Source organism: Aulonocara stuartgranti (genome assembly GCF_965226115.1).
Source record: "Aulonocara stuartgranti genome assembly, chromosome: 23".
Lineage (NCBI taxonomy): Eukaryota > Metazoa > Chordata > Actinopteri > Cichliformes > Cichlidae > Aulonocara > Aulonocara stuartgranti.
In genome coordinates, this window is record NC_138958.1 from 17,339,518 (window position 1) to 17,366,986 (window position 27,469).

At 38.2% G+C, this 27,469-nt stretch overlaps 2 protein-coding genes across 5 annotated transcripts in view; one reads left to right on the forward strand and one right to left on the reverse strand.

Annotated features, from left to right (window-relative positions):
• The window catches only part of mcf2l2 (MCF.2 cell line derived transforming sequence-like 2), a 115,579-nt gene that overhangs the window by 39,841 nt on the left and 48,269 nt on the right, over positions 1 to 27,469 (reverse strand). For all 4 annotated transcript variants that reach the window (XM_082524374.1, XM_082524375.1, XM_082524377.1 and 1 more), the window contains exons 16-24: positions 13,531 to 13,597; positions 12,868 to 12,983; positions 12,042 to 12,111; positions 10,519 to 10,611; positions 10,039 to 10,131; positions 8,673 to 8,795; positions 5,613 to 5,693; positions 2,477 to 2,617; positions 1,302 to 1,394 (exon numbers count right to left, since the gene is read on the reverse strand). In XM_082524374.1, the coding sequence (XP_082380500.1) occupies positions 1,302 to 1,394; positions 2,477 to 2,617; positions 5,613 to 5,693; positions 8,673 to 8,795; positions 10,039 to 10,131; positions 10,519 to 10,611; positions 12,042 to 12,111; positions 12,868 to 12,983; positions 13,531 to 13,597 (877 nt within the window). The remainder of the gene's footprint in view (positions 1 to 1,301; positions 1,395 to 2,476; positions 2,618 to 5,612; positions 5,694 to 8,672; positions 8,796 to 10,038; positions 10,132 to 10,518; positions 10,612 to 12,041; positions 12,112 to 12,867; positions 12,984 to 13,530; positions 13,598 to 27,469) is intronic.
• Positions 14,431 to 27,162, forward strand: b3gnt5a (UDP-GlcNAc:betaGal beta-1,3-N-acetylglucosaminyltransferase 5a). The gene is made up of 2 exons (XM_082524438.1): positions 14,431 to 14,644; positions 23,710 to 27,162. Exon 2 carries the CDS (start codon positions 24,060 to 24,062, stop codon positions 25,251 to 25,253), a length of 1,194 nt encoding a protein of 397 aa, XP_082380564.1. The 5' UTR covers positions 14,431 to 14,644; positions 23,710 to 24,059; the 3' UTR covers positions 25,254 to 27,162.

The following is a 27,469-nucleotide window of genomic DNA, read 5'->3' on the forward strand; positions in this document are numbered from 1 at the left end:
TAAGCAATAAATTAGACACATTATGCTTTATATGAATTCATTGCCATAAGGATATCATTTTCCAGTTCTTATATGCATGAATGTACAGACTTCTAAAAAGCAGTCACAAACATATTTAGCAGTTTCATAAATACCCTAGCCTCCGTCATTATTATCTACAATGTGTCTGTGAAGGTTCTCAGTCATCCAGGTCATCGTAGTCAAAGGAGCTTGCAAAGAAAAGCGTCTGGACTTCTTTAAGTTGCTTGAAGACGTTTCACCTCTCATCCGAGAAGCTTCTTCAGTTCTAAGGTCAAATAGTGGAGAGTCCCAGATATAAACCTAGTGGGAGTAAACCCCCACAGAGGGACAAAAGGACCCCCTGATGATCCTCTAATCGCCTGAGCCAAGGTGTGAAACTGGGTGTGGGACCCAATCAGCCAGAGTTTCGGGTGTGTTCATTGTGAAACCTGGCCCCACCTTATCATGCGAATTCCTGAGGTCAGATGGCCCAGGATGTGAGTGGGCGTTAAGGCGTCTGGGAAGGGATCTCAAAACTGGATTATAGATGGAAGATAGCTGGTGTTGTAAACCCCCGCCTCTGTTCAAAGATGGTTGCTTACAGTGGACATAGATGGCTTCTTTCACTCCTCTTTCAAACCATCTGTCCTCTCTGTCCAAAATGTGAACATTGGCATCCTCGAAAGAGTGTCCTTTATCCTTAAGATGCAGATGGACTGCTGAGTCTTGTCCTGTGGAGGTGGCTCTTCTGTGTTGTGCCATGCGCTTGTGAAGTGGCTGTTTGGTCTCTCCAATGTAGAGGTCTGGGCATTCCTCGCTGCACTGTACAGCATACACCACATTGTTAAGTTTGTGTTTTGGCGTTTTGTCTTTCGGGTGAACCAGTTTCTGTCTGAGCGTGTTGCTGGTATTTCAGACCCAGCAACATGAAAGTAACTTCCAAGCTTAGAAAAAAGTCCCGCAACCAGCTGCCAAGAAACTGTTTAGGTTGTGACATGATTAATGGTTTCAGGAAGCAGAAGAAACCAAAAATTTTTGTTTTTATTTACTAAAAGAATGGCCTAATACAGTTTAAGAGGACTGAATTTTGAAGGCTCCTGTTGACCGAATAGCTAATAAACAAAAGAAATGTGACAAGAGACCAGAAGTAGATGTTTTTAGTAAAATCAGAAATAAAAAGGTAGAAATGTAGTACTGCTCCAAATAAATAAAGTGAGCTGGGTTCCATCACAGTTTCAGAGGAAAGGGTAAGCTGAATGAATCTGAACATAAAGCAGAAAGGAAAGGTTGCATCAACATACCTGGATGATGTAAACTTCCTCTCTGCCGTTGTACCAAACCTCAAACTTTTTGCTGTCACCTTTGACATTCTCTGTGATCCCCACAGAACTCATCTGAACAGAAACAGGACACAGACACTGAGATTCAGTATGTTAGAGATGAACTCTGTCAAGTGATGCACAGAAAAAAAAACTCTTTCATTAGCAGTCACACAATAAATACGCATTTTATATGTTATTCGGCACAACGCTCCCAAAGTATAACAGTCACTTAAGGTGATAATTATTTTCCAGGACATTAACAAACCAGAGTCATAAACTAAAGCCATTAAACGTCTCAGGCTAGCAGTATTCCCAAAATATTGCCATGCTATAAAGTAATGTGAATAAGCTTTGAGATTCCTATTTAAATACCAACTGTGAATTTATCATAATAACAAGTAGGGGTATACTAATAATAGTGGTAATCATGAGCTTAACTGCTGACCCCTCTTCACCCACAATACGACAAATGCATTTAGCTGAATTAATCTTATATCTTTAGATAAATTAAACTATTACAGACTTTGAGGCTTAGATGTCCTTTCTACTATCTACAGGACTTCACAGGCAACAAGTCTGTACAACTACTAGTGGATGCCACTGGCTATTTAGCAATATTCAGTTAAAAGGTTTGCTCCCTTAAAAAACAGTAGAATAGCTTCAAATAACCATCATTAAGTCCAAAATGATGTATTTTAATGGTATTAATAGGGTTACTCTATCCTAGTGGTTCTGAAACGTTCTCATTAATGAAATCTGTTTGGTTTTTGTCTGTTTTATAAAACAGCTTTTAATTATTATTTGCATAATTATGTGCATTATCTGGTACTTTTTAAAATTAAGCATCATCTTTATCTGCAATACTTAAAAGGAACTATTGAAGACAAATTAGTTGATGTTCTTCAATAAAGAAATAAATAAATAAATAAAAATGCCCCAGTAGTGGATAAATAACAACTATTGGGACCTATTGAACTCTAATCTAGTAGAGTTCAATAGATCCCAATATATCATTTAAATCAGCTTTAAATGAGAAGGTGTTTGATGTCTAATTTCGCTGCAGGCAACTGCAGGTGACAAATAAAGGCTTATTCATTCAAACAAAGTGCAGGCTATGCACACTTAACCCACACACATCCCCATCGTTATCTGACCTTGAGTGAGTGTTTGAAGCTGTAGGACGGGGTCTTTTCATGTCCATCAGTGGTCTCCTCTCGTTTCTTACAGAACAGCAGCATCTTATCATACAGAAAGAGATGCCTCTGCATAGGCTTAAACCTCGCCAGGTCCTTCACCTAAGAGCAGGTAATCTGTCACTTATCACATGCGTAAATAACTGTGTAACATTCAGAAATTAAATGTCAACAAAGACCCATGACAGATGACCCTGTAGCATCACTCATATTGTTATTATTTAAGCAAACAAAAAAATGTTCGAACAAACCTGAATACATCAAAGGCACATGGGATGGGTTTGTATTTAGCTATACATATAAATGTTAATGACTGCATCACTCTAAGCTGTTTACGTTTTGTTTCCATTGTGTCTTGGTTATTAATCATCAACTGATAACATAAACAGCAGAACAGCACTGCGCTATAATGCTTCCAAGGACAAACCTGAATGCTGTGCTGCCTGTTTAAGTTGAAAAAGAGGCAATGAAATTCATGTCCTTCAGTTTAAATATGCTCTTCTTTGCCACGTACCCTTTCTTTCATTCTTTTGCTATGAAATGCTGGTATGTTCTATATCAATAGAGTTTCCTTGCTATCTCTCATCAACAGAGCTTGATCAAATATCTAGATGTGCTTGCATATGGTTTGATGTTGTTGGTAAAAATGTGTATAAAAAACTACTGAAACGTATGCCTGTCTTTTCTGGTACTCTTCGCTGTAGCCCCCGGGCAGTTGAAGCAAATGGCTGCCCCTTACATTGGTCCTGCCAGAGGACACTTCCTGTTGAAAGGTAGTTCCTCAAACCCTCAATCATGCTTGATCATAGGGGATCATCTGATTGTTTGGATTCCAGCTGCTGTACTATTATAGGGTCTTTACTCCGCAATATAAAGTGCTTTGAGATGGCTGGTTTGTGAACTGGTGCTACATAAATAAAACTGAATAGCCGGTCACAACAGATTTGGCAACCACAGCAGAGCTATAAAAAAAAATGGAAATGAGACTCAACCAGAAATTCACTGACTGGAGCAGAACAATATGAGCTGAACACACAAAGTATCAAAGGCACTTGGGATGGGTTTGTATTTAGCTATAGATGTAAATATTAATGACTGCATCACTCCGAGCCACTTTAGCTTCGCTTCCATTGTGTCTCGGTTATTAATCATCAACTGATAACATAAACTGCAAAACAGTATTGCATTATAATGCTTCCAAGGACAAACTTGAATGCTATGATGGTTCTTTATGTTGAAAAAGAGGAAATGAAATACATGTTCTTCATCTTAAATACGCTCGTCCTTTTTTCCAATGATTCGCTATGAAATGCTGGCATGGTTTAGCCCTGAGTTTTGGCCTCCTGCTGGCTGTGCTCTTGCATTCCTTATTTAGCAATTTCTGTATCAATGATAGAGGTGCCTTGCCATTTCTCATCAAGAAAGCGTGATGATCTTCTCTAGATGCGCTTGCTTATGGTTTGGTTGTGCTTTGGACACAACTGATCCGGTTTCCACAAAGTGTTTTAGAGTGATTGTCATAATTTGACACATCAAATTATAGAGCTCCTGTTTCCTCTGAAAAGAAAAAAAAAAGTGATCGAGGTTCTGCAGTAAAGGCCATACACAGCCTTGTTTATGAAAGGTAAACTGTAGCTGCAGATTAATTAAGCCTAGAGACCTGTCAGCAATCATCTGGCAACCTCTGCTTGTGATGGAAAAATGTGTTCCATAAGTGACTGGTAGTTGCTGGCAGTAGGGATGGGTATTGATAAGATTTTCACGATTCCGATTCCATTTTCGATTATGTTTAACGATTCAATTCTTTATCGATTCTCTTATCGATTCTTTTTTAAAAAGGAGAACACTAAGGTCGATTAGCTTAGAACTTTGTTTTACATCTTCTCTTTAAACAAGATAGAAATTTAGGAGTAACATGGCCTTACAAACCCAGCAGTGAGCTCTTAAGAGATCCAGCCTACGGCTCTTTAATGGGGTGTCACAGGGTCCCCGGAAAAAAATTGTAAATGTAAAATAATAAAATAAATATTCTTCTGTTGCAATAACAAAGTATAACATAAATTATTCTGCAGCAATTACACAAGAATATCCAGTAATGTCCCTGCCTACAATTAAACACATTCACTTACCAAAAATCGGGGCATCTGCTGTGGCAAATGGGTGCAAGCCTTTGACCACAAACTTAGTCACTGCTCGGTGACATTCGTCTATCCTGGCCTGAAAGGAGACGCTACCGGTAGACTGCAGCGAGAACTGCCAGCATCTGAGCCAGCCAGACTCTGTCTGTCTCTCTCAACATGGTCACCTAAATGCACAGTAATGGCAGGTTTGTAATAAGGCAGATCGCGCTAACATAAAATGCACTGTTAGTTGATTATTTACCTGCCGCATTAACGGGAGAGGAAGTGCAAACGTTACCGCTGCTGCTGGGTTGAGATTCACGAGTCCGGAGCGGAATTAAAAACACAACATTCATTTAAGGTTATCGCGTGTTTTGTGAGCAAATGCTTTTGCATATTCGTAGTGTTTCCTCCCTTAAATGAAATATCTACTTTGCAAGTATTGCAAGTTGCCCTGTTGTCATCCGTTCTCGTAAAGTATAACCAAACTTTTGAGCGTTTGAGCCGCTTAGGCGCCGTGTTTCCTGCCAGGTAAATGACGCTCAGCAACGTGGTGACGTCATTCGGGGCGACTGGAATCGATAAGGGAATCGTTTGCAAAAATGGCAAACAATTCCAAGGAATTGAAACAGTGAGAACCGGGTCTCAACAAGAACCGGTTTTCGATACCCATCCCTAGTTGGCAGCATAAAATTGTTCACAGCAGCACCCTCTTTGCAACTGTTTTCCACTGGCAACAATCAGCAGTCTCCAGCAACCACTCGACAACCAGTCAGGTAATCTCAGACTGGTCTCCTATTTGCTTTTATTTCACTCTGAAATATGTAAAGCTAAGAAGGATGTATTTATTTTTCTTGCATCTTAATGAATGTAAAGTATCCAGACTTGTTCATTGCGACTAACTAATGTTAAGGTAAACGACAGGACATCCATAGGGCAATATTCAACACTGGTAAAACAGGAGTGTGGGAATTTACTTTGCTGTGGCCTTTCTTGTGGTCAGTCCACACATTGAAGGATCCCTGCATCAGCAGCTTCCCCAGTTCACTCAGATTTCCCTGCAAACATCAAAAGACTGTCAGATCTGTGAAACACATTTTTTTTTGTGGTGGTGGTGGTGGTGGTGGGGGGGGGCATAACTATTCGCAGTAGTAAATGTTTTAATACAGCTTCAGTTCAGTTATGGCACAAAAAGTTGGTAACAAAAGCTCATTATTTAAGCATACTTTTTGTATGAACAGTACAACACTTCCATGTGTTAACAATGATCTGAATGCACATGCTGGCGCTGGTAAGATACCCCCAGTGATATGTAACCCCACCCACACCCAGTCAATCACAACTCATTTAAGGGAAGAAGGAATTTGGATGTTTGCCAGAGCAAACATCTTAGCCCAGATATCATCTATGAGGAGACCTGAATATGGCAGGTCACAAAAGATTCCCATTAAACCTGCTAAAACTTGAAGAGTTATTCTAAACCTAAATTTTGAAAACCTGGGCCCTATTCCAGGAAGCCGGTTTAGAAAACTCAGAGTGAAAAACGATACTCAGGGTTGAGTAACCCCGAACTGTCCAACTCAGAATATTCGGTTTCAGAAAGGCTGATAACAATTAGTTCAATCAACGCGGAGTTGCTTTAACCCCAAGTTAAACGCGCGCACGAGGATACATAAAGCCCTGATTAGTGGAGCACAGATTAAGCGAGTCACCATGGAGACGGAGGGAAAGAAGGCGCGGTCAATGTATTTCACAGCGCTTGAGGCCGAAATTCTGATGGCAGCATATGCTGATAACATGCAAATTTTGCGGAAAAAAAGTAACACAGCCACAGCTGCAAAACAAAGGGAGCATGCATGGCAAAACATAGCCGACAGAGTCAATGCGTGAGTGTTACTTTAAACATTGATCTAGGGATTTCCACCCATTTAACACGTTATTTTATTTTATTTTATTTTTTATTTCATACATTTTATTTTGTGGTGTGATGTGATGTGAGCGCAGGTGCAACCCAACAGGCCCCAAACGTTCCTGGCAGCAAGTAAAAATGAAATATAAAAATATAGTCCAAACAGGTAAGGTGTAATTGTATTATGAGCCATAGTGCTTGGTCTGTTTGTCCGATGTAAACCAATTGCAGTTAGAGGCTACATTACTTTTCTTTCTGTAAGCACTTATTGAAATTATCTGAGCACATTACAAGTACATATTTGCTTACTCTGTATGCTCAAATGTGACCCGTTATAGCCAACAGAAAAAAAGCGGAGGCCCGAAAAACAGGTGGGGGTCCTCCACCACCACCACTCACAGAGGCTGAGCAGTTGGCTTCCACATATGATCTTCACAGTGCAGAGAACACAAATTAGCATCCATTACTATAATGGAATAATTTGTTAGTTTGAAATGCTACAGGGAACTATGTACCTGTACATTAATGCTGTGGAAAGACTTCCTGTTCACATAGTCTCCTTCATTTACTGAAGGAGCAATGATTGGAATGTGAGTGCCATCTATACAGCCAATCACGCCTGGGAACCATGAAAATAAATGTAAAATTTAAGTAGTAGTTCAAATATCACCACATCATGAATTAAGTTTTGTTCATCCTGATACCTGCAATTTTGTGGCATCCCTCTTTGATAAATCTTGTGGGTCTATGACCGGGGAACACCACAAACGAGTACAGGAGACGTTTCAGTGCAACTGTAACATTCCTGACTGCCCGACAGACGGTAGCCTTGGAAACGTGCTCAGCGTCACCAATATTATACAGAAAGCTCCCGTTTGCAAAAAACCGAAGTGCAATACAAATAATATGTACAGAACTGAGAGGATGTCCGCGATGTGTCACATGAGCAATATTAGGCCTGAGGATGTTATCCAAATAAATTATAGATTGTGCTGAGAAACGGTAACGTTCACACAGAAAATCATCAGGAAATGATAAAATGTCCAAACGCGCTCTAATCACTCTCTCCCGGCGGAGAGCTCTGCGGAGAATTTGGGCTTCAACATCTACTGGCTCTTCAAGGAAGGAGCACGCCATGTCTGACACTTCCTACAGTCAGGTTTCCGACAAAGAGGCGGAGAAGGTCAGGGTTAGTTGAAGTAAACCTGCTAGGGGGCAGGTTAGCTTCACGGAGTGTGTCGTCATAGTAACTCACTCAGAATTAATCTAAACTCGCTTTGTGAAACCAAAAACCAGAGTTTTCGTTAACTCAGGGTATACTTACTCAGAGTTTGCACTAAACCGGCTTCCTGAAATAGGGCCCGGGTGTGCAAAAGCTGTTGAGACTTGCCCAAAAACTCTTTTTACTTTATCCCTAGTTAGGTACATTCAGTGCTAAACTTGTAATAGAAAAGAATAGCATTAGTAGTGTGAAAAAAACAGAAAAATCTGCTGATTAAACATATTTGATTCAGGTTTTAACACTGAATTTATGGTGTGACCAGTGACTTTTAAAAATGTAAGCAACAGACATTGTTTGTTGTTGTTTTAATGGGAATAAATGGTTTACATGATACTGACTTTAATCACAAAAACATGTACTACTGCATAACTAAATAGATCCATCTTATGATGTACATGTTTTTCCAGGTTTCTTGAACTACGCTCTTGGCAGGGATAAAAAGTCTTTCAAATGGCACAGCAAGCCCAAAAACATAGGAAAGAAAACATAGGAAAACACTTTTAGAAAAAGTCCATCATCCACATTCTGGAACACGTGTTTCAGTGTTTCCTGTTCATCAATAGGCTCTATGACAAAGAGGATTCCAATTTTGCTCACTAAAATATTTCAGAAAGCAAACACTTTCCATTAGATCACTTTTTCACATGACTGTACCACAACGGGAAGGTGACAAGTTATAGTAATCTGATTGCTCTAAAGTGAAGAAAGTCAAGTCAGTTGACATCACACGGTGAATTAGAGGCTGAGTAACGAGAGTGGAATAACAGCCCTCTAACTCAAGTTCGTTTTCACAGTGTAAATCATTCAGAACTTTAATGATGATGATGATGACTACTGTACACTGACCTCAAAGCCAGTGATTGCTATCTGGTGCATGGAGTCATTGACAGACTTAATGATGTCCAGCATGGTGGCTAAAGCCTCCTCCAACTCAGCCATCCCCTCACCGTTACTGCATTTTAACATCTCCTGTTAGACGGGAAAGTGGAAGTGGTTTAGAAAGATCAAGGGCACAAAATACAAACCAAAGAAAGAGAAGAACAGAGGAGCAAATAAACTTTATGTCAATCTTGATGTAGAATCATAGTTAATGACAAATTCCCTATCTTTAGGACCGCCTTCTTTTGTCAGTCCATATCAGAAATATAACCCTACTGTCTAACAGTGACGTGGAACAAAAATCACATGCACTTATCATTATTATTATTATTATTATTATTATTATTATTATCATCATTATTATTATTATTATTATCATTATTATTATTATTATTATTATTATTATTATTATTATTATTATTATTATTATCATCATTATTATTATTATTATTATTATCATTATTGTTATTGTTATTATTATTATTACTTATAGGGTCGATTCTTATATCTCCCTCTTATCAGGACATGCCAATGGCCCAATGAAAAAGCCATCAGATTATTCGAAATGCTACAACAGTTCCACATTGCTACATTGAACATGGCTAATATTTCACCCAACATTTGTTTAAGAAAATGGCAAATTTCTTGCCATAAATATAACAGTTCATATCATTTCTTGGGTTATGCGAATAGTATAATTATTTGGACTGAATTGACTGGATATCAATATTTCTAAAGTCCCAAAGAGGAGGAGAGGAGAAGGGGAGGAGAGAAGATGCAGGTGAAAGGCAGAATTAATAATAAACACAGACTGAGATAACAGGGCTATCACGTTGTGGATATCAGCTCATTTTCCAGGAACAGTTCCTCTAGTATTGAATAAACCATCACTCTGGTTGTGTCACAGGTTTCTTTTTCTTTATTTATTTTCCATTCTCACCAACAATTGACTCAATGGGAATTTTTTTTTTTTTTACTTAAAATAAATGAAATCAATGACTTAGCAAGCTTCAGTGGTGATGAAGGCTTTTCTTTAGGTTCAGGATGAAATGTAAGTGACTAATAAAAGGTTTTTCATATTCTTGCTTCTGTTATATTTTATAAAAAGTAAAAATGTTTTTTTTTGGTTAGGCTGACCAAAAAAAGAAGAAAAATCAAATACTTAGTTGTTTAATTATCTTTTAAATTAAATTATTCATGGTAAATAGAGACTGGATATCTATTAGAAGCATGATAACTAGCCAAATAAATACAAAGAATAAAAAATAACATTAATGTACTGAACTAATTGGTTAGTTCCTTTTAAATTACATCTTATAACCACATAACACACCTTCAGCATGAGTTGGTATTTGGTGATCCTCTGGACAGGCTTCAGCAGGTAGGCATCCAGAGACAGTTTGTGATCCAGCTTCTTCTGGCATTCCTGTTCTCACAAACCAAATGTTGTTGATCAAGAAGTGGCACGTGAAGCCTCATCGAACTCTAACCTGTTACAGCTGCATTGTGAGGTTAAGTCACCAAACAGAACACCAACATTGTAGGTGCTGTGCTCTAAAGTCTTTCTCAGAGGCCAGTAGCATGAAGCATTACTGAGGGTTCAGTGAAACAACTTCAGGGTTCGGCCTAGTTTTTTAACAGATTTGTAAAGTTAGCTACCATCTCAGATTAGGTTAAGAAGAAGTTGTAGAAATCAACTAACAGTTGTAGTCACCTGAAATTGTGTGTGTGTGTGTGTGTGTGTGTGTGTGTGTGTGTGTGTGTGTGTGTGTGTGTGTGTGTGTGTGTGTGTGTGCGTATGTGTGTGTTTTACCTGAAAAAACAGGCTGTCCCCACACTGCCTCCAGAGGATTTCAGAGCGTGGTTTATTCTGACAATACTTTTCATACACCTGAAGCTCTTCTTTCTGAGAGCACAAACACATGTCCAAGTGAGAAGAGGGAAGGCTATTTGGTTTCTCAGTTTCTGTTCAATTCAATCTTTAGTTTTAAAAGTTTGCCACCTTTCTATGAATTTATATGAATATTAAAGGAACCCTCTAGGATATGAATCGAGACAACAAATTTGTTGTGCAAAAATAGAGTGAACATCTTTGTAATTTCGCATGTTATCTGAATAAAAACAACCGTACAACAATACAAAGTATTGGACTTTAAAACCTGGAGAAAAAGGTTCCAACTAAAAAACTAGACTTATGATAGATCTATGATAAATGGCTCACCTGAAGTCTCTGTGTATTAGTACTTTTAGAACTTCAAATCTGTAAGTTAAAGACTTGGCTCCTCCCCGACTTGGGAAATTAGATTATGTGTGCAGTAACTTCTCGCTATTATGTAAATAGTTTTTTAACATAAAAACTTACAGCTTTGTGTGTTTTCTTAAGTCTCTGTTGATGGATTTCACACAAACCAAAGACAACACAATAAGTATGTCAATGCTAAGCATGAACAAATTCGATTCACAGTATCAGATCTCCCTGTTTCAAAGAATGGAAGGTCTGGTTTTACCTGTCTAATGATAACTAGATGACAAAAGATTATGGCTTTGAATAACTATCATTGCTCTATATTGTTGTTAAGTCTCAGCCCATGAATAGATCATCTGTGACAAAAATCTGCTTCTCCTTACTTTCTCTACATGCCCAGTGAAGTGCGAATTTGCGCCAGTAATCAGACTCCTTGCCTGTTAGCCCGCAGACCTTTAATGAAGATCTCATTACTCTTTATCTGCCTATTTTTGAAGAATTGTCAAGTCTCGACCTTTAACTTCTTTTGTAAAAAAAAAAAAAAAATGGCTATCTCCATGCCACGTCTCAGCCTTAAAGACGTTTAAGGTTTACAACCTGAGGTCCTGGCAAGGAATTCATTTTCCAGACACCTGATTCTGGAGGGTGTCTATTTTCAGTTTCACCTGCAAAACCTTAAAGGTTTCATTAGTTCCTGTCCTCAGATCCTTCGGGTACCTTTTCTCATATTTCAAAGCAGCATTTGGTTCACTGGACTGAGGAGTTGATACTTGGAAACTGGAACAAATGTTTGCTCTGTCAATGTGTGAATTGTTGGCTGGACATTTTTTTTCACATTAAAGAACAACAAATATTGCTAGTGAGAGACATATTTTTTCCATTATGTCATTAGTTTCTCAGATATGGCAGGAAAAGTATTCAAGTGTCCCTGGTGTGGGTGCATTTAAAGTAAGAGCAAAATATATCATGTTATTCCTTGTACTGTTAAAAGTGCACTGTTATAGCCATGGAGAAAAAAGTAACCACTAACGTAAAGGAAGTACTAATATAAACCCTTTTACAGGTACTTGCGGGTATTTCTAAATACCCACTCTTTTCAGAAAACAGGTTCCAACCAGCTCTGGTTTCTCTGCACAGTTCTCCAGCTCCATGAGAAATGTCCTGCAGAAAATACATGAAAACAAAGTAAGAAAACAATACACATTGCATCCCAATTACTTAAAACTAATTAGGTGTATGCAAATTACATAATCTTTAGGTCTAGTTACTTTAGTCTTTTAATTAGATCTTAGTTAAGTTGGTAAATCTAACTAATCATCAAAGTGATCTGTTAAGAGATGTCGTACTACCATTGAATTCATGAAATAATAAAATCTCTCAGCATTTGATATGTTTTCTGTTTTCTACTGTCAGTAAAACATGAGATTTGCAAATTAGTGTATTCTGTTTTTAAATACATTTTACACATTTTCTCAGGTTTTGATATTTAAATAAATTCACAGAGATACATATACTGATATGAACCACACATGATTGCCTTAACAAGAAGCAATGGGGAGGTGTGGTTTGTGTGCAGTGCATGCTTTGACTTCCTGTTAGTCCAGTTTTTTAGAAATTCTTTAGGGAGAGCTTTTGGTTTAAAATTACAGGATTACCTGAGTGCAACCGGTATATCATTTAATAGTACAAACTGACAGCTATTTGAATGATGCACATTTGCCATCAAGTGAAATATGTTTCTCCAGGCAAAAGATACTTTAAGAGAAGGCACATTACCAGTCATCTGGTAATCCTTTAAAAGAGGAGTTGTTCATATATCACAGTTTTCTGTGATATATCTTTGCTGACATCAGTGTTTCCAAGTTATAGTTGTGTATATGTCGAGGCCAATGGCAAAATAAAGTAAATTCCACCTACTTGTTGTGAAATTCATATATCTCCGGCAGGTTTCCAAACAGCACATCTCTTTTGTTCTCCAGTGATGGTGGCATGAGGTGGCTAAGCTCAGAGTTATTCAGCTCTGCAAAATAACCCTGGGAATCAGGGTGAGAGGGAGGTTCAAAAAATGAAATAATAAAGAAACAACAGCGAAATGTAAAAATCAGTCAGTCTCACTTCAGAGACATCAGTATAAAAAAAACAAATACACTAAAAAAATACTTTTGCACTGCTCCTTTTTTGATTGAGAAACAAATTACATTTACTGCATTACATACCACAGCATTGTACAAGGGTGTAGTCACTTCTGCATTGCTTTTTCTTTACATTTTCTTTGCACTACTTTTGCAGTGGCAGGAAACTGAGAGAATGTCAGTCTAGATCCAATGTGTATGAAAACAATAGGTAAACTGTGTCTACCTAGAATGATCCTTTAACAGTTAAAGAACTTTTTAAAATTCTATAACAATTCTGGGAGATGATTAGAAGATTTAAGGACTGTTTACTGTAGTAGCTTTGTTCTCAAGATGTAAAACAGGTGCAATTCCAAGTAAGCAGTTCAGGTCGGCAGCTTTTTGGATGCAAATAAGCCACAACCATGTAAAATGGATACAAAGATCTCAGTCACTTGAAATACTATACCTCCATGATGCTTTGCAGCTCCTCAACATACAGCCTTTCTGTTTCAATTAGTTCAGTCATGATATGCCTGCAAACAGAAAAAACTTTTTTTTTTCTTATCACACTGACTAAACTAAAAAATAAGCACAGAGAGTCACTTGTGTTCACCAGTCTTCACATGTATTGTATGTATTTGCAGTCTGATGTTGATGCACTGAGTTAATTGCTATAAAATTAGTTATAGGTAGCCAATGTGGGCAGAGGGTAGATTTTTATTCAACTACACGATTTCTTGACATTCCATGGACTGTTTATGTCTACTCTCCTACAAGTCCATGCGTGTTGCATTTTAAAGATTGATCTGAAGTCAGTATTTAGAACAAGAGACACTGAGTAATCCATGACAGGAATCCAAAACATGTCTATGCCAAGTGGTATGAAAAAACTCCCAGACTTATCTGTTCTGTCATTGGTCTAGATTTACAGATTTGTGCTACAACAGCACAGGCCTCAGGAAAAGCCCTCAGACTGTAACTGAAGCACTTCCTATAACTTAGTTATATCTAAGAATGTGTAGGAGCACAATGGGCTAGTCTTGTCTGCTCATTACCTGAATGTGTATGAATCCTATCTTACAACTTGCTCACAAGATAAGTACTGACTCTGATTTGTGCAATTTTACACATGACTTCTCCTCCCCCTGACATGCATAATTAAGTTATTTACAGCTGAAATAGCTATGTAAGGACATGTCTTGGCATCAGTAACAAAAAAATTACATAAACATAAAATTAGTTTGGTTCAATTTGTGTTGTCTATTTGGAAATAATACATTTACAGTCTTTGTGTCATTTAAAACCTACTACTACTATCACCATCTATCCTCCTCCCACTTCAGATGACACACTCCCATCTCTCAAGCTCTCTTTGTCGCACTGAAGCTTCCAAGGCAAACAGTGCACACACTTAAAGCCATCCTCTGCTGAACAGTTCAAGAAAATCCGAAAGGAAGAAGACAACAGAAAAAGCTGATGAACAGAAATAAATCGTAGAAAAACAAGAAACACAAAATCAGTTGGAAAGCGTGAGGAAGATAAAGTTCGACGGGTATGTGGATTCTTGCTTGAGTGATCTGGTAAGTCAGGAACAGTGTGTATGTGAGCTTGCTTGCTGACTGGCATGTGTAATAGCAGAATAGTGTCAAGGATACAGGTATCAGGTTGTAGTAGTTAACTCAGAGAGGTGGAGAAAGTACAACAAAGCTCAATGTGTAAAGTAAATACAGGCAAATACTACACAGCAAAATCTCCAGTGTTAAATTAACACTAGAGAGTGTCTATATGGGTCCACACCTCTGAGTGTTAAATACAACACTGGTGAGTGTTAAATTAACACTTTTGACAGTGTTATATGTTTAAAAGTAACCTAGTCAGTTTAGAAGATTAACAATGGCTAACACCGAGCAGTGCTGATTTTCTAACACTGGAAAATAACTCAAAATGTTAGAAATATTCCAGTGTTAGAAAATCAGCACTGCTCAGTGTTAGCCATTGTTAATCTTCTAAATTGACTAGGTTACTTTTAAACATATAACACTGTCAAAAGTGTTAATTTAACACTCAACAGTGTTGTATTTAACACTCAGAGGAGTGGACCCATATAGACACTCTCTAGTGTTAATTTAACACTGGAGATTTTGCTGTGTACTAGAACTCAAAACACCACAGAAAAAAAGCACAAATTGTGCTGTATTGTACAATTTACAGTAAACATCACCTAGAATACTGATATCTGTAACTTATAATAGCTTTAAATTGGTATCAATTTACAGAAGCATCTACTTCCACAACTTTTGGTATTTGGTGTCAGGGCTCTGTGTGCGGGCAGGCGGAAGTGAGGATCCAAATGCAGGACTCGGACACTGAATGCAACTCAAAGACCACAGCTTTATTACTGGCGCAAAACAAAACATGAATCAAACTGAGATTGCTAACACAAGAACACACAGGTGATTCTGAGGGTACGACGCAACACTGACACAAAGCAACACGGGGCTTAAATACACTGAGGCATAGTCAAGAGAATATGCACAAAGGGAATTGTCAGGAAAGAGATGGCTGTTTGGAGACATCACTTTTATTAATATTTTGAAAAACGAGTTATGGGTACATATTTGCATAACTTTTTAGGTATATGTACAAGTAGCAGTAATTACAAGTATGAAACATGTACTGTGCTTCATAAATGAATAACAAATGTAGTACATAACAATAACCTACAGCACACCAGAAAAGTAGATTCGGACTACCTTTTAGGCTCAGGTGCAGTGACACAGCTTTAACAGGAAGAAAAGTCAGTCATTCACCACCATCTTCCTGCGCACTAAAACCACCCAAGTCCTCTTCTCCAGTGTTGGATACGAACAGGCTCAGGATGGCTACATCATCCACTCTCAGCTTCTTTCCTTCGTTGTCACTTTCAAAACCAAACAAATCGATGGGCTCAAAATGTGGTCATAAATATTTTGTACTTGTAAATCAGTTTTGTATGTGTAAAAAGAATTTGTGTGTGTGTAAAAAAAGATTTGTATGTGTAAAAAGAATTTGTGTGTGCGTAAAAAAGATTTGTGTGTGGACTTAGCCAAAAAAAACCCTGCAAGTTACAAGTACGAATTTTGACCCTATTTTTCTTCCTTCCATCTGATTGATCAATGTCATGTCAATCACAAATGTAACAATCCAATCAGAGAACAGATGGGTTTGGCTGTCGGAGGGGCGCTTTTTTTGAACTGCAGGTGCCCTTTTACATGCCAAACCAGTGTTTTCCTTCATCATCATGAAGGAAAACAGTCTGTGGTCGTCCAAGTTTGGTGATTTTTGTGTCACAGGACTACGTGTTTAATACAGGGACTTCCACAGCCTTTTCAACAGCGCTGTGGACCGCGGGGGGGCGGGCAGTGTTTTGGAAATGACAGTCTTCATCACAAAGCTTTCTTTGTTATGAATTAGCATACATGTTTTTATTGAACATTTGAAGAACTAGCAAAAAAAAACAAAAAAAACCAAACTCTTGTAGAGGACATAAAGTCAGAGATAGAAAAGACAAGGAGCAGGTGCATCTAGTACAGGTAGAGCTGCTGCAAAAACTCACAGAGCTCAGTAGCCAGCGTAACAAATTCTGGATCCTTTGCTTTTAGTTAGCAGTTAGCATTAGCAGCACATCCTGCGTCCGATGTGAAAGGACTTTTATGCTGCGCACTGTGACTCACAGCAATGGTCCTGGGTCAGCCCTGACTTTGTGTTAAACTAATCCTAAAATAATAATGGTATTTCTAACCACTGACATACCACAACTTTATCCTTTCAACAGCTACTGAAAGTTAGGGGACCTAACTGCTATCCGATATTTATATAGCGATCCTCCAGCTTCAAACGGTATTACCCTTCAAGGACCTGGGCCCTATTTCAGGAAGCCGGTTTAGAAAACTCAGAGTGAAAAACGATACTCAGGGTTGAGTAACCCCGAACTGTCCAACTCGGAATATTCGGTTTCAGAAAGGCTGATAACAATTAGTTCAATCAACGCGGAGTTGCTTTAACCCCAAGTTAAACGCGCGCACGAGGATACATAAAGCCCTGATTAGTGGAGCACAGATTAAGCGAGTCACCATGGAGACAGAGGGAAAGAAGGCGCGGTCAATGTATTTTACAGCGCTTGAGGCCGAAATTCTGATGGCAGCATATGCTGATAACATGCAAATTTTGCGGAAAAAAAGTAACACAGCCTCAGCTGCAAAAGAAAGGGAGCATGCATGGCAAAACATAGCCGACAGAGTCAATGCGTGAGTGTTAATTTAAACATTGATCTAGGGATTTCCACCCATATAACACGTTATTTTATTTTATTTTATTTTATTTTTTAATTTATACATTTGATTTTGTGATGTGACGTGAGCGCAGGTGCAACCCAACAGGCCCCAAACGTTCCTGGCAGCAAGTAAAAATGAAATATAAAAATATAGTCCAAACAGGTAAGGTGTAATTGTATTATGAGCCATAGTGCTTGGTCTGTTTGTCCGATGTAAACCAATTGCAGTTAGAGGCTACATTAATTTTCTTTCTGTAAGCACTTATTGAAATTATCTGAGCACATTACAAGTACATATTTGCTTACTCTGTATGATCAAATGTGACCCGTTATAGCCAACAGAAAAAAAGCGGAGGCCCGAAAAACAGGTGGGGGTCCTCCACCACCACCACTCACAGAGGCTGAGCAGTTGGCTTCCACATTTGTGATAATGTTGGCAGCATCACATATGATCTTCACAGTGCAGAGAACACAAATTAGCATCCATTACTATAATGAAATAATTTGTTAGTTTGAAATGCTACTGGGAACTATGTACCTGCACATTAATGCTGTGGAAAGACTTCCTGTTCACATAGTCTCCTTCATTTACTGAAGGAGCAATGATTGGAATGTGAGTGCCATCTATACAGCCAATCACGCCTGGGAACCGTGAGAATAAATGTAAAATTTAAGTAGTAGTTCAAGTATCACCACATCATGAATTAAGTTTTGTTCATCCTGATACCTGCAATTTTGTGGCATCCCTCTTTGATAAATCTTGTGGGTCTATGACCGGGGAACACCACAAACGAGTACACGAGACGTTTCAGTGCAACTGTAACATTCCTGACTGCCCGACAGACGGTAGCCTTGGAAACGTGCTCAGCGTCACCAATATTATACAGAAAGCTCCCGTTTGCGAAAAACCGAAGTGCAATACAAATAATATGTACAGAACTGAGAGAATGTCCGCGATGTGTCACATGAGCAATATTAGGCCTGAGGATGTTATTCAAATAAATTATAGATTGTGCTGAAAAACGGTAACGTTCACACAGAAAATCATCAGGAAATGATAAAATGTCCAAACGCGCTCTAATCACTCTCTCCCGGCGGAGAGCTCTGCGGAGAATTTGGGCTTCAACATCTACTGGCTCTTCAAGGAAGGGGCACGCCATGTCTGACACTTCCTACAGTCAGGTTTCCGACAAAGAGGCGGAGAAAGTTAGGGTTAGTTGAAGTAAACCTGCTAGGGGGCAGGTTAGCTTCACGGAGTGTGTCGTCATAGTAACTCGCTCGGGATTAATCTAAACTCGCTTTGTGAAACCGAAAACCCAGAGTTTTCGTTAACTCAGGGTATACTTACTCAGAGTTTGCACTAAACCGGCTTTCTGAAACAGGGCCCTGCAGTTCAAAAAAGCGCCCCTCCGACAGCCAAACCCATCTGTTCTCTGATTGGATTGTTACATTTGTGATTGACATGACATTGACCAATCAGATGAAAGAAAGAAAAATAGGGTCAAAATTCATACTTGTAACTTGCAGGGTTTTTTTTGGCTAAGTCCACACACAAATCTTTTTTACACACACAAATCTTTTTTATGCACACACAAATTCTTTTTACACATACAAAACTGATTTACAAGTACAAAATATTTATGACCACATTTTGAGCCCATACAAATCCTCGTTGTCAGTGTCAGAGTCGAACACCCTCAGAAGGGCCGTGGCGGTGTCCTCCTCTCCATCATGCAGCAGTCCAGCCCTTCGAAATCTGTTGGTGATCATGGATGTTTTCACACTTTTCCACGCTGTCAGATTCCACTGGTGGAGTTGAGCATAACTTGCTTTTCGCAAGTTTATCGCTGCTCATCATCCACGCCTCCTGCTGAACGCGTAGCGCTACTTTGAAGTTTGTTTTTCGCGCTATTTCGTACGGCCAAGAGTGGTATGTTGTGACCAACATACCACTCTTGAACCCCGATACTGTGTGTCTGATCACATGCCCTTCTGCCAGGCAACGTAGTGCCGTACAACAGCGGAACAAACAAAACAAATCCTCTTACGATATGACAAAAATCATGGACAATCCATAGAAAAGCCGCACCTGACTAAAAGCCGCAGGGTTCAAAGCTTGTGCAAAAAGTAGCAGCTTATAGCCCGACAATTACGGTACTTATTTAATTCTGAAATTAAACACCAAATTTCAATTTTAGGTGTCATTCACATCACCTTTAATGACGGACCTCAGTTCAAAAAGCTTCAAATGTTTGCCTTTTAAATAAGAAAATATGGGAAATGGAAATCTGACAAAATCTAACAAAAGCACAGCACTGAACTGACTATTAAGCTAGGTTGAATTAACAAGTTTTGAGTGCATATGGAAAAAAATGGACATGGTCTACAATATAACACATCCCCTGGATCATATAAGTTTGATGCGGCCCTCACATTGTTGATAAACATAAAAAAACAAGGCCAGCCTTTTGCTTTATTTTGTTTGTCCTTGTGCACCTTCAAAAACAAGCACACCTTCATTTATCTGTAAAACTGAATATATGTACCACTGTGTGCTCACCTGTTACAGATGTAATCTGGAGTCTGTACACCAACCCTCTATTGCTATAAATCATTTGCTTAAATTCAAAACGCCTCATTTACAAGGCCAGCAGTGTTTGTGAGAAATAGTCAAACACATTTATGAGCAGTAGTCTACAGACATTTTCACAGAACACACTGACGTTTGACTTTTGAAAAAAGTTAAAGATGTGACCATCAGTATATACAAAGATACTGAGTCATTATTAAAAATTTGTGCAGTAAAGACTCCAGTTCTTGTTCCTGTAATTCTAGCAGGTTGAAAAAGTTGCATTTCCCAGCACAAAAAAGGTAATGGGAGAAAACCCTCTCAATGACTTGGTTTCAAACAGCAACACCAGAGCATTAATATCTACTGATATCTAGAATTATGGCATCTATAAGTATGTAATAACTTTCAGAACAGAAGCTGAGGGAGACTTGAATTAGTATTATAGCTATTATGATTAAAATCCCTAGCCCTTTTCTTCTTGAAAATGAACATGAAAGATATGCTAGCAATGGAAATACGATCCAACATAGGCCCCAAACTGGGTTTTTTTTTTAGATAAGATTATCTGTTAACAAAAGTTTGCCTGTTGAACTATTTTTTTGAACATTTCAAAGCTCAAGGACTTCAGTTAGCCATTAATATTATCTGACCTTTTCCAAATTTGAGGGTCATTCTACAGACATGGTTTCATTTTATGTATTCAGGTTTATCCCTTATTTGAAGATTTCTTCCAAGTTAACGTTTTGAATGTCTAATTATTTCCTGTAGCATCATTTAAATATATGAAAATGCACAAATTACTGCTTGATGAGCCCTCATGTACAAAGGTATTAGATAATATCATGGTACATTGTTATCACAAGGCCATAGGATGTCAGCACTTCAGTTTTCTCATCCTGACTGAATAAGGTAAAAATATGCTGCAGCGAAAATATGTGTTTACACTGTTATGTAGCAACATTCACAGACGTCAGCAGCTTCACTGCTGAGGGGCTGTGTTGGACTAAACCCCCTCTATTATAGGTCTTTGTGCTGGTTCGGCAATTACATTCAGTGTGTTGTTTGCAGAGTGAATCAGTTAGCCAGTGTTGTTAACAAGTGATTTATTATATACACTGACAATTCTTGTGTATTTACATGGGAAAATCTGATTGTACAATGCCAGATAAAATATAGTGAAAAATATCTCTGACCCTTCACGACCTCTGAAATTTTGACCAGCAATAATAGAAATCACATAAGAATGAAAGACTTCAATGGAAATGAGAGCGAGAGCAAGGGGAAGGATGCCGTTTATGGTTGCTTTATGAGCAGCCATGTGCAATTGAGGTCATTAATAAACCAGTCAGTTGTGCTCAGTTAATTTGTGATAAGACTTACTTTATCTATTTAACACTGTAGTTTATTTTACTGAGTTGTACAGTAGTTGTTATGCTACAACTAGGGCACTTCATGAAGCTACTGATGTGACGGTCTTAGATAGTAATTTCTGAGCTTGTGCAATGATAAACATCCTTTTTTTTTAGAACTGCACAGTTGTTACATTTTTTTAAAAAATTCCAGGTATTACTGAAATACTATTAGCACAATCAAGTCCAATCAACTCAGTCAAATCAGTTGGCAAAAAGCACTTTGTGTCTGAGTGAACAACTTTAACCAAGTTGAATTAAGAAAAAAAATTGTTAAGTGCCATTCCTACTGTTTTTATTTCATTTGCCAAGAAATTATCTTTACACAAGTCATGTAAGTAAATTCTAATCAATTAGCAACTGTCACCTAAATATTGGCCTTTTAAATGCAGAGTCACGACTCAAATGGAACTGGGAGCTTGTTGTCACATAAGGATGTATAAATGCCGAGTGTGCTAGAAGGTTTCATGCTAGAGTATAGAAATGCCATTTGAAATTTTGAAGAGACGTGAGTGTGTAGCCAACTGAAAACACATTACAATTTACATGATAATGTTAAATGCTTAGGAACAGTTACAGCCAATAGTAATGAAAGGTATTAGTCATATCAAGAGGAATGAAACTGAAGCCATAATATCTCACGCTCAATCATCAAGGTAAGGAAATCCTGGAAAGTTGACGTGGTTCAACTAGTTCATAGTGTTTTCTGTGGGAGAAACATTTCGTCACTCAACCAAGTGACTTCCTGAGTCTTGGCCAGTTTACAGTTATAAAAAGTATGTTTGTATAATGATTGAAATAATTTCCATTGCCTAACAATGAGCGGTGAGGTCAGTTTCTGTCATTATCATGCAAATTGACATGATTGTTATCCATGAGCGTTATTCAAAACGGTTTGGAGAATGGCTACAATCGCTATGAAAGCATCAACCACTGCGGACGTACTCCCATGCAGTCCAACATCCCAAATGCAATTGTGGACGTGGCTGATATATCCGTCTGATTGGTATCCTAATTGGTTGACAAGTGGGCTATAGCCCACCTTGAAAAAAGAGATAAAAGATTACAAAATACAATGTTAAAACCGCAGATAGTGACTGTAGTACACACTTCATAGTTTTTAACACTATGTTTCACTTTGTTTCTCATTGTATGTTATAACTTCACATGCCTTACATGCTGGCTAATGGTCCAACAACTGAAGGAAGAGGGTCCAAGAAACTAGTTGTACCAGATACTGTCATGGTCCTGAGTCTGACGACTCAGTGTTTTGTGTTTCTTTATATTATTCTATGTTCTTGTTTATTCTGTTATGTCTTTTGTTTAGGTTTGCTATGTGTTAGGGTTTTGTTTTATGCCAGCCTGTGTTCCCTCTGTCTGTATTTTATAATTTATAGTAAATGTCCATATATATATATATATATATATATATCCACACCTTACACATTATGTAAGGTGTGGACATTTACTATAAATTCTTTACTATAGATTCTAAATACACAATACACCAACCACAGCACTAAATGTCGTCACTATCACTGGATTAAAAACGAGCATTCAATCACAATCACAGCGGATTTTCTGTAGTAACATTGTGATAAGAAACATGCCTATCCAGGTGCTAACACTGTAATACTACAGAAAAAACAACTTCAGGACCCCAAATAAACTGCATCGGAACACCTTTTGATACAAAACTTACTTCAAGGAAAGTTTAATGATATCAGCGCAAAACCACGTCGTGAAATCTGAATGCTTCCACATGTGTAAAAACCATACGCTCACGCCCTCGTCGCAAACACATCCAAAATAAATATAGAAAACAATAATGAGCAGCTGTAAAAGAACGTGTGCAAAATCCACGTGGTGTTGACGCCTAACCATTTTAACATTTTAACTATGTTTAACTACAGACGCACAACTAAGGAAGTTCCTAACTGCCAGCTGACTGATCCGGTTAGGCTGCAAGTTTTCAAGCAGGTGGAGTGGCTGCGTGCACTACAGCTCATGATACTTTACAATTTGTTAGAGCTGCGTTTTTACCCGTGTCCATTCAATAATATTGTTTATGCACAATACTTCAAAAATGTTGTTTTCAGTTTTTCATAAAGTCCGAACATACCCTGAGTGGCAGATCTTCCATAGGTGCACATTTTTACATTGTCTTTTATTGGGAACTGTGGTATATTTTATGCAAAAAAACAATATTGAAGACAACTTTACAATTAAACTGATTTTGACTATTGAACTGCCAAGGAACTGCAAGGATACTCTGCATAATTATACTATGGAACAGAATATATGCACATATAAAGTTTTATCTTAGTCTTGTTTTTCTCTTTTTTTTTTCAGGTGTCATGTGGCCTGAGGACATTCAGACATTAAAGTCGTGGGATGGAAGTTGAACTAACTGGAAACTTTAAATAGTCAAAAGAGAAGTAGCATGTTAGACTTTTTGGAAGTGATGGTTGACACAGCTTGAACCAACACCAGTTAGTTACAGCTTGCAACCAAGGAAGCAGAACTTTTTTTTTTACACAGGAGAGAAAGATCAGTAATAGAGCAACCACACTGGACTTCATCATGAGGAAAAGGAACCAGTTTGAAGGACAAGTGAAAGAAAGAAAGGAAAGATGCTGAAGAGAATATTATTAGATGGGGCATATATTGTTTGTGTTCAGCTGAAATAAGCAGTAATCAAGATGTTTGTGAACTTCCGTCGAATCCACAAGTGCCAGTGTTTGCAACTGCTGACCACAGGTCTTCTGCTTTGTATGGTGATGGTTTACTGGGAAGAGCTGGACCATCATGCAGTCAGCCACGTGAGATCCTTCACCCACCGGTACTTGTTCAACAGCTATGATTTTCTCAATTCTTCTTTTGCTATCAACTCCAATCATCATTACAGAAAGGGTGGTTCTAACAGGGTATTTGGTGGATTTGTGAACTATTCATACCTCATCAACCACCCAGAGAAATGCAAAGGGGAAAATGGGAAGAGTTTAAATGATGTTTTTCTGCTGTTATTTGTAAAATCATCACCAGAGAACTTTGAGCGGCGCCGAGCCATCAGGGACACATGGGGAAACGAGAGCTTTGTTTGGGCAGAACTGGGGGTGAATATGAGGTTGGTGTTCGCCATTGGCATTCATCCATATGTCGAACAGAGATATAAGGTCCAGACTGTACTGCTGAAGGAGGACAAGGTCTATGGAGATCTGATCCAGCAGAACTTTGTAGACACATTTTATAACCTGACTACCAAACTGATCCAGCAGTTCCACTGGAGGCACATATATTGCCCTCAGGCACGCTTCGTCATGTCTGCGGATGATGACATCTTTGTCCATATGCGTAATTTGGTAAAGTATTTACAGGATATTCTCAGGAGTCAATCAGGAGCTAAAGACCTATGGGTGGGGCATGTCCACAGGGGATCACCTCCAGTTCGCTATAAATACAGTAAATACCACATTCCCTATGATCTGTATCCCTGGCCATCCTACCCAGACTACACTGCTGGAGCAGGGTATGTGGTTTCAGGGGATGTAGCTGCTAAAATTTACCAGGCGACTCTGCTGCTGAACTCCTCTATGTACATTGACGATGTCTTTATGGGAATCTGTGCCAAGACCATGGGGGTCTCTCCCCAGGAGCATGTTTACTTTTCAGGGGAGGGCAAGGCTCCTTACCACCCCTGCATTTATGACCACATGATCACATCACACGATCATATCTCTGACATGCGCTCACTGTGGCGGTCAGCAACAGAATCTAGAGAGAACAGCAGCACCAGGGGAATACTAGGTAACCTTTATTGCACAGCAGTGAGAGTGATGTTACTATGTCTGCCACATTATCAGAACACTTACTCCTGTAGTGCTGCTTTTACATGAATACTCGTTGTGGGTCTCAAACACTGTTATAAACAATGTTACCTAACAGCACTAGTCTGACACATTTCACCTTTGCCGTTGTGTGCTGTCTTGTAATGAAATGAAGATCTATTAAGAAATTAAATTCATTCAAAATTCATGTCCAGATGCATCAGGCTTCACTGATGTGCAGCTTCCCTTTGCGTTCCCTTAATTTTTTTTATGTTACTTTCCGCAGTAGTTTACTAAAGCATTTATCAACGAAATAACTTTTCCCTTTGTCTTCTCCATAAATTAGTGGTAGCAAACATCAAAATTGTTGACTTAAGTAGCCTTGGATTATTCTTCTGTGTTGGGGCAATTGATAGTTTTGCCTTTTAATTATTTATAGATAAGACAAGGGTATCAGGATAACTCTGAAATTTAAACCCAGACATATTAACGATGCAGCTGCCAAGTGAGAGGATAACTGGACCAACTTGATTTTTGTTGGAAAACACTGTTTTTTGTGATGCTGTGATTATTACTTTGATGCATATGTATAATAATTAACTGTCATAGAGCCAATCAAGTGTGTCACACATTAGGGCCTGCCAGATTGTGCTAAATTATGACGAACTTGTGTAATTCTGCTGTAGCCTGCATTTTCAGTGTAGCCACGTCAGGACTTCTGCTAATTTATATTTTTGCCTTCTTAACTGCATTCCTTCTTTCACTCTTAATAACTTCATTGCACTCACCTGACTTCCTGTATATTGTTAAACTGTGTATTCTATAAATAAGCTCCAGTGAAACTGTAATGTCTAAAGATTAAGTTAGTTTAATTTATTGATCACTCTGTTTAGGTTAGTCAGCTAGACCCATGAAGCTTTTCATGTGTAACTGTCAGAAGCCAAAACAAATAACCAACCCATAATGTAGTTGGACAGATTTATGAGCAAGGCTTTGACTTTTGAATAGCAATTACCTCATTTTCTTTCTGATTTTGTTTTGGATTTACAAGTGTGATTACAACGATTCACCTGTTGAAATACTTACTTCTGGTTCAATCTGCAGGTTTTACAATATCTCGAAATCTGCAGATTGCATAGTTTTACGGTGTCTGAAAACTGTTCAGACACCTTTAGATAGTTGAGCAACACCTAAGCAAATCATCGATCCAACCATTTTTTAAGCTCTTATACAATTTATAGTTGCTTTATTTATTCCAGCTGTCATTACCCTAATCTATCACAGGGTTACCAAAGCAAAACATTTAACCACAATCTCACAATGCCTTTTTTGTATGTGGAGTAAGTCTATTTGATTACATTGAAAAATGAAGCTAAGATGGTATGTAAGTAATGTGACGTCTAAGTGTCCACTCCGAGCAGGAGTATTTGACACCTCAGGAGTGAGATTGAAAAAGTCTGCAGTAAACCTGTCTCTGATATACTGACCCCAAACTGACTTGTCTGTGCCAAGTACATTATTCCAAAATGCCTAGCCTTTACCTGTGCACTCAATGCCAAACCTTTCACATTAATTTTGGGCAACAAAGGGTGTTTTAGTTTAAGTTATTTCTGGTTGAAATTACACATTGATGGTTCTAATCCCAGCCGAAAAATCTCATTATAATTTTATGGATTTCATAGTGTGATAAAAGGAGAGACTGCATTCTTTTCTATAATACTGTTTGATCTTTTTTTAAATTCTGAAATTGAATGCTGTTGTAATTTTTGTGTGACATTTCTTTGAATGTATCAATTTTGTTAATAGAATTTTTGCTTAAATAAAAAAAAAAAACAATAGTTCAGAATCAGTTTCACATAGGATCTACTTATTATTTTACTTGAACCTAGATAATGTATCTACTCATAAGGCTAGCATAAGTGAGGTGGTAAGAAATTAAATAAAATCCAACACCAACAAAACTTCATTGTGGACCTTTTACATCCCATTACCTGCTCTTTCTTATTTGACATGTGTTTGTCTTGCTGTATCAAAGTTTAAGTTTACTTATCTATTGCCTGAAGAAGGAAAGTTTAAGGTACATATTAGTTAACCACATAGGAACAATTATGGTCACATCAGTTAGGGTTAGTACCACTAGTTTGTTTACAAGTAAATCAATGTTTCAAGAGGTCAAGACACATATTGGATTGAGAAATGACATTTTTAAAGATTGAAAGGATATGTGGATATATATTGTTTGTTAAGTATTATGAGGACTTATCTGGGCGTTAACTGTTTTTCTA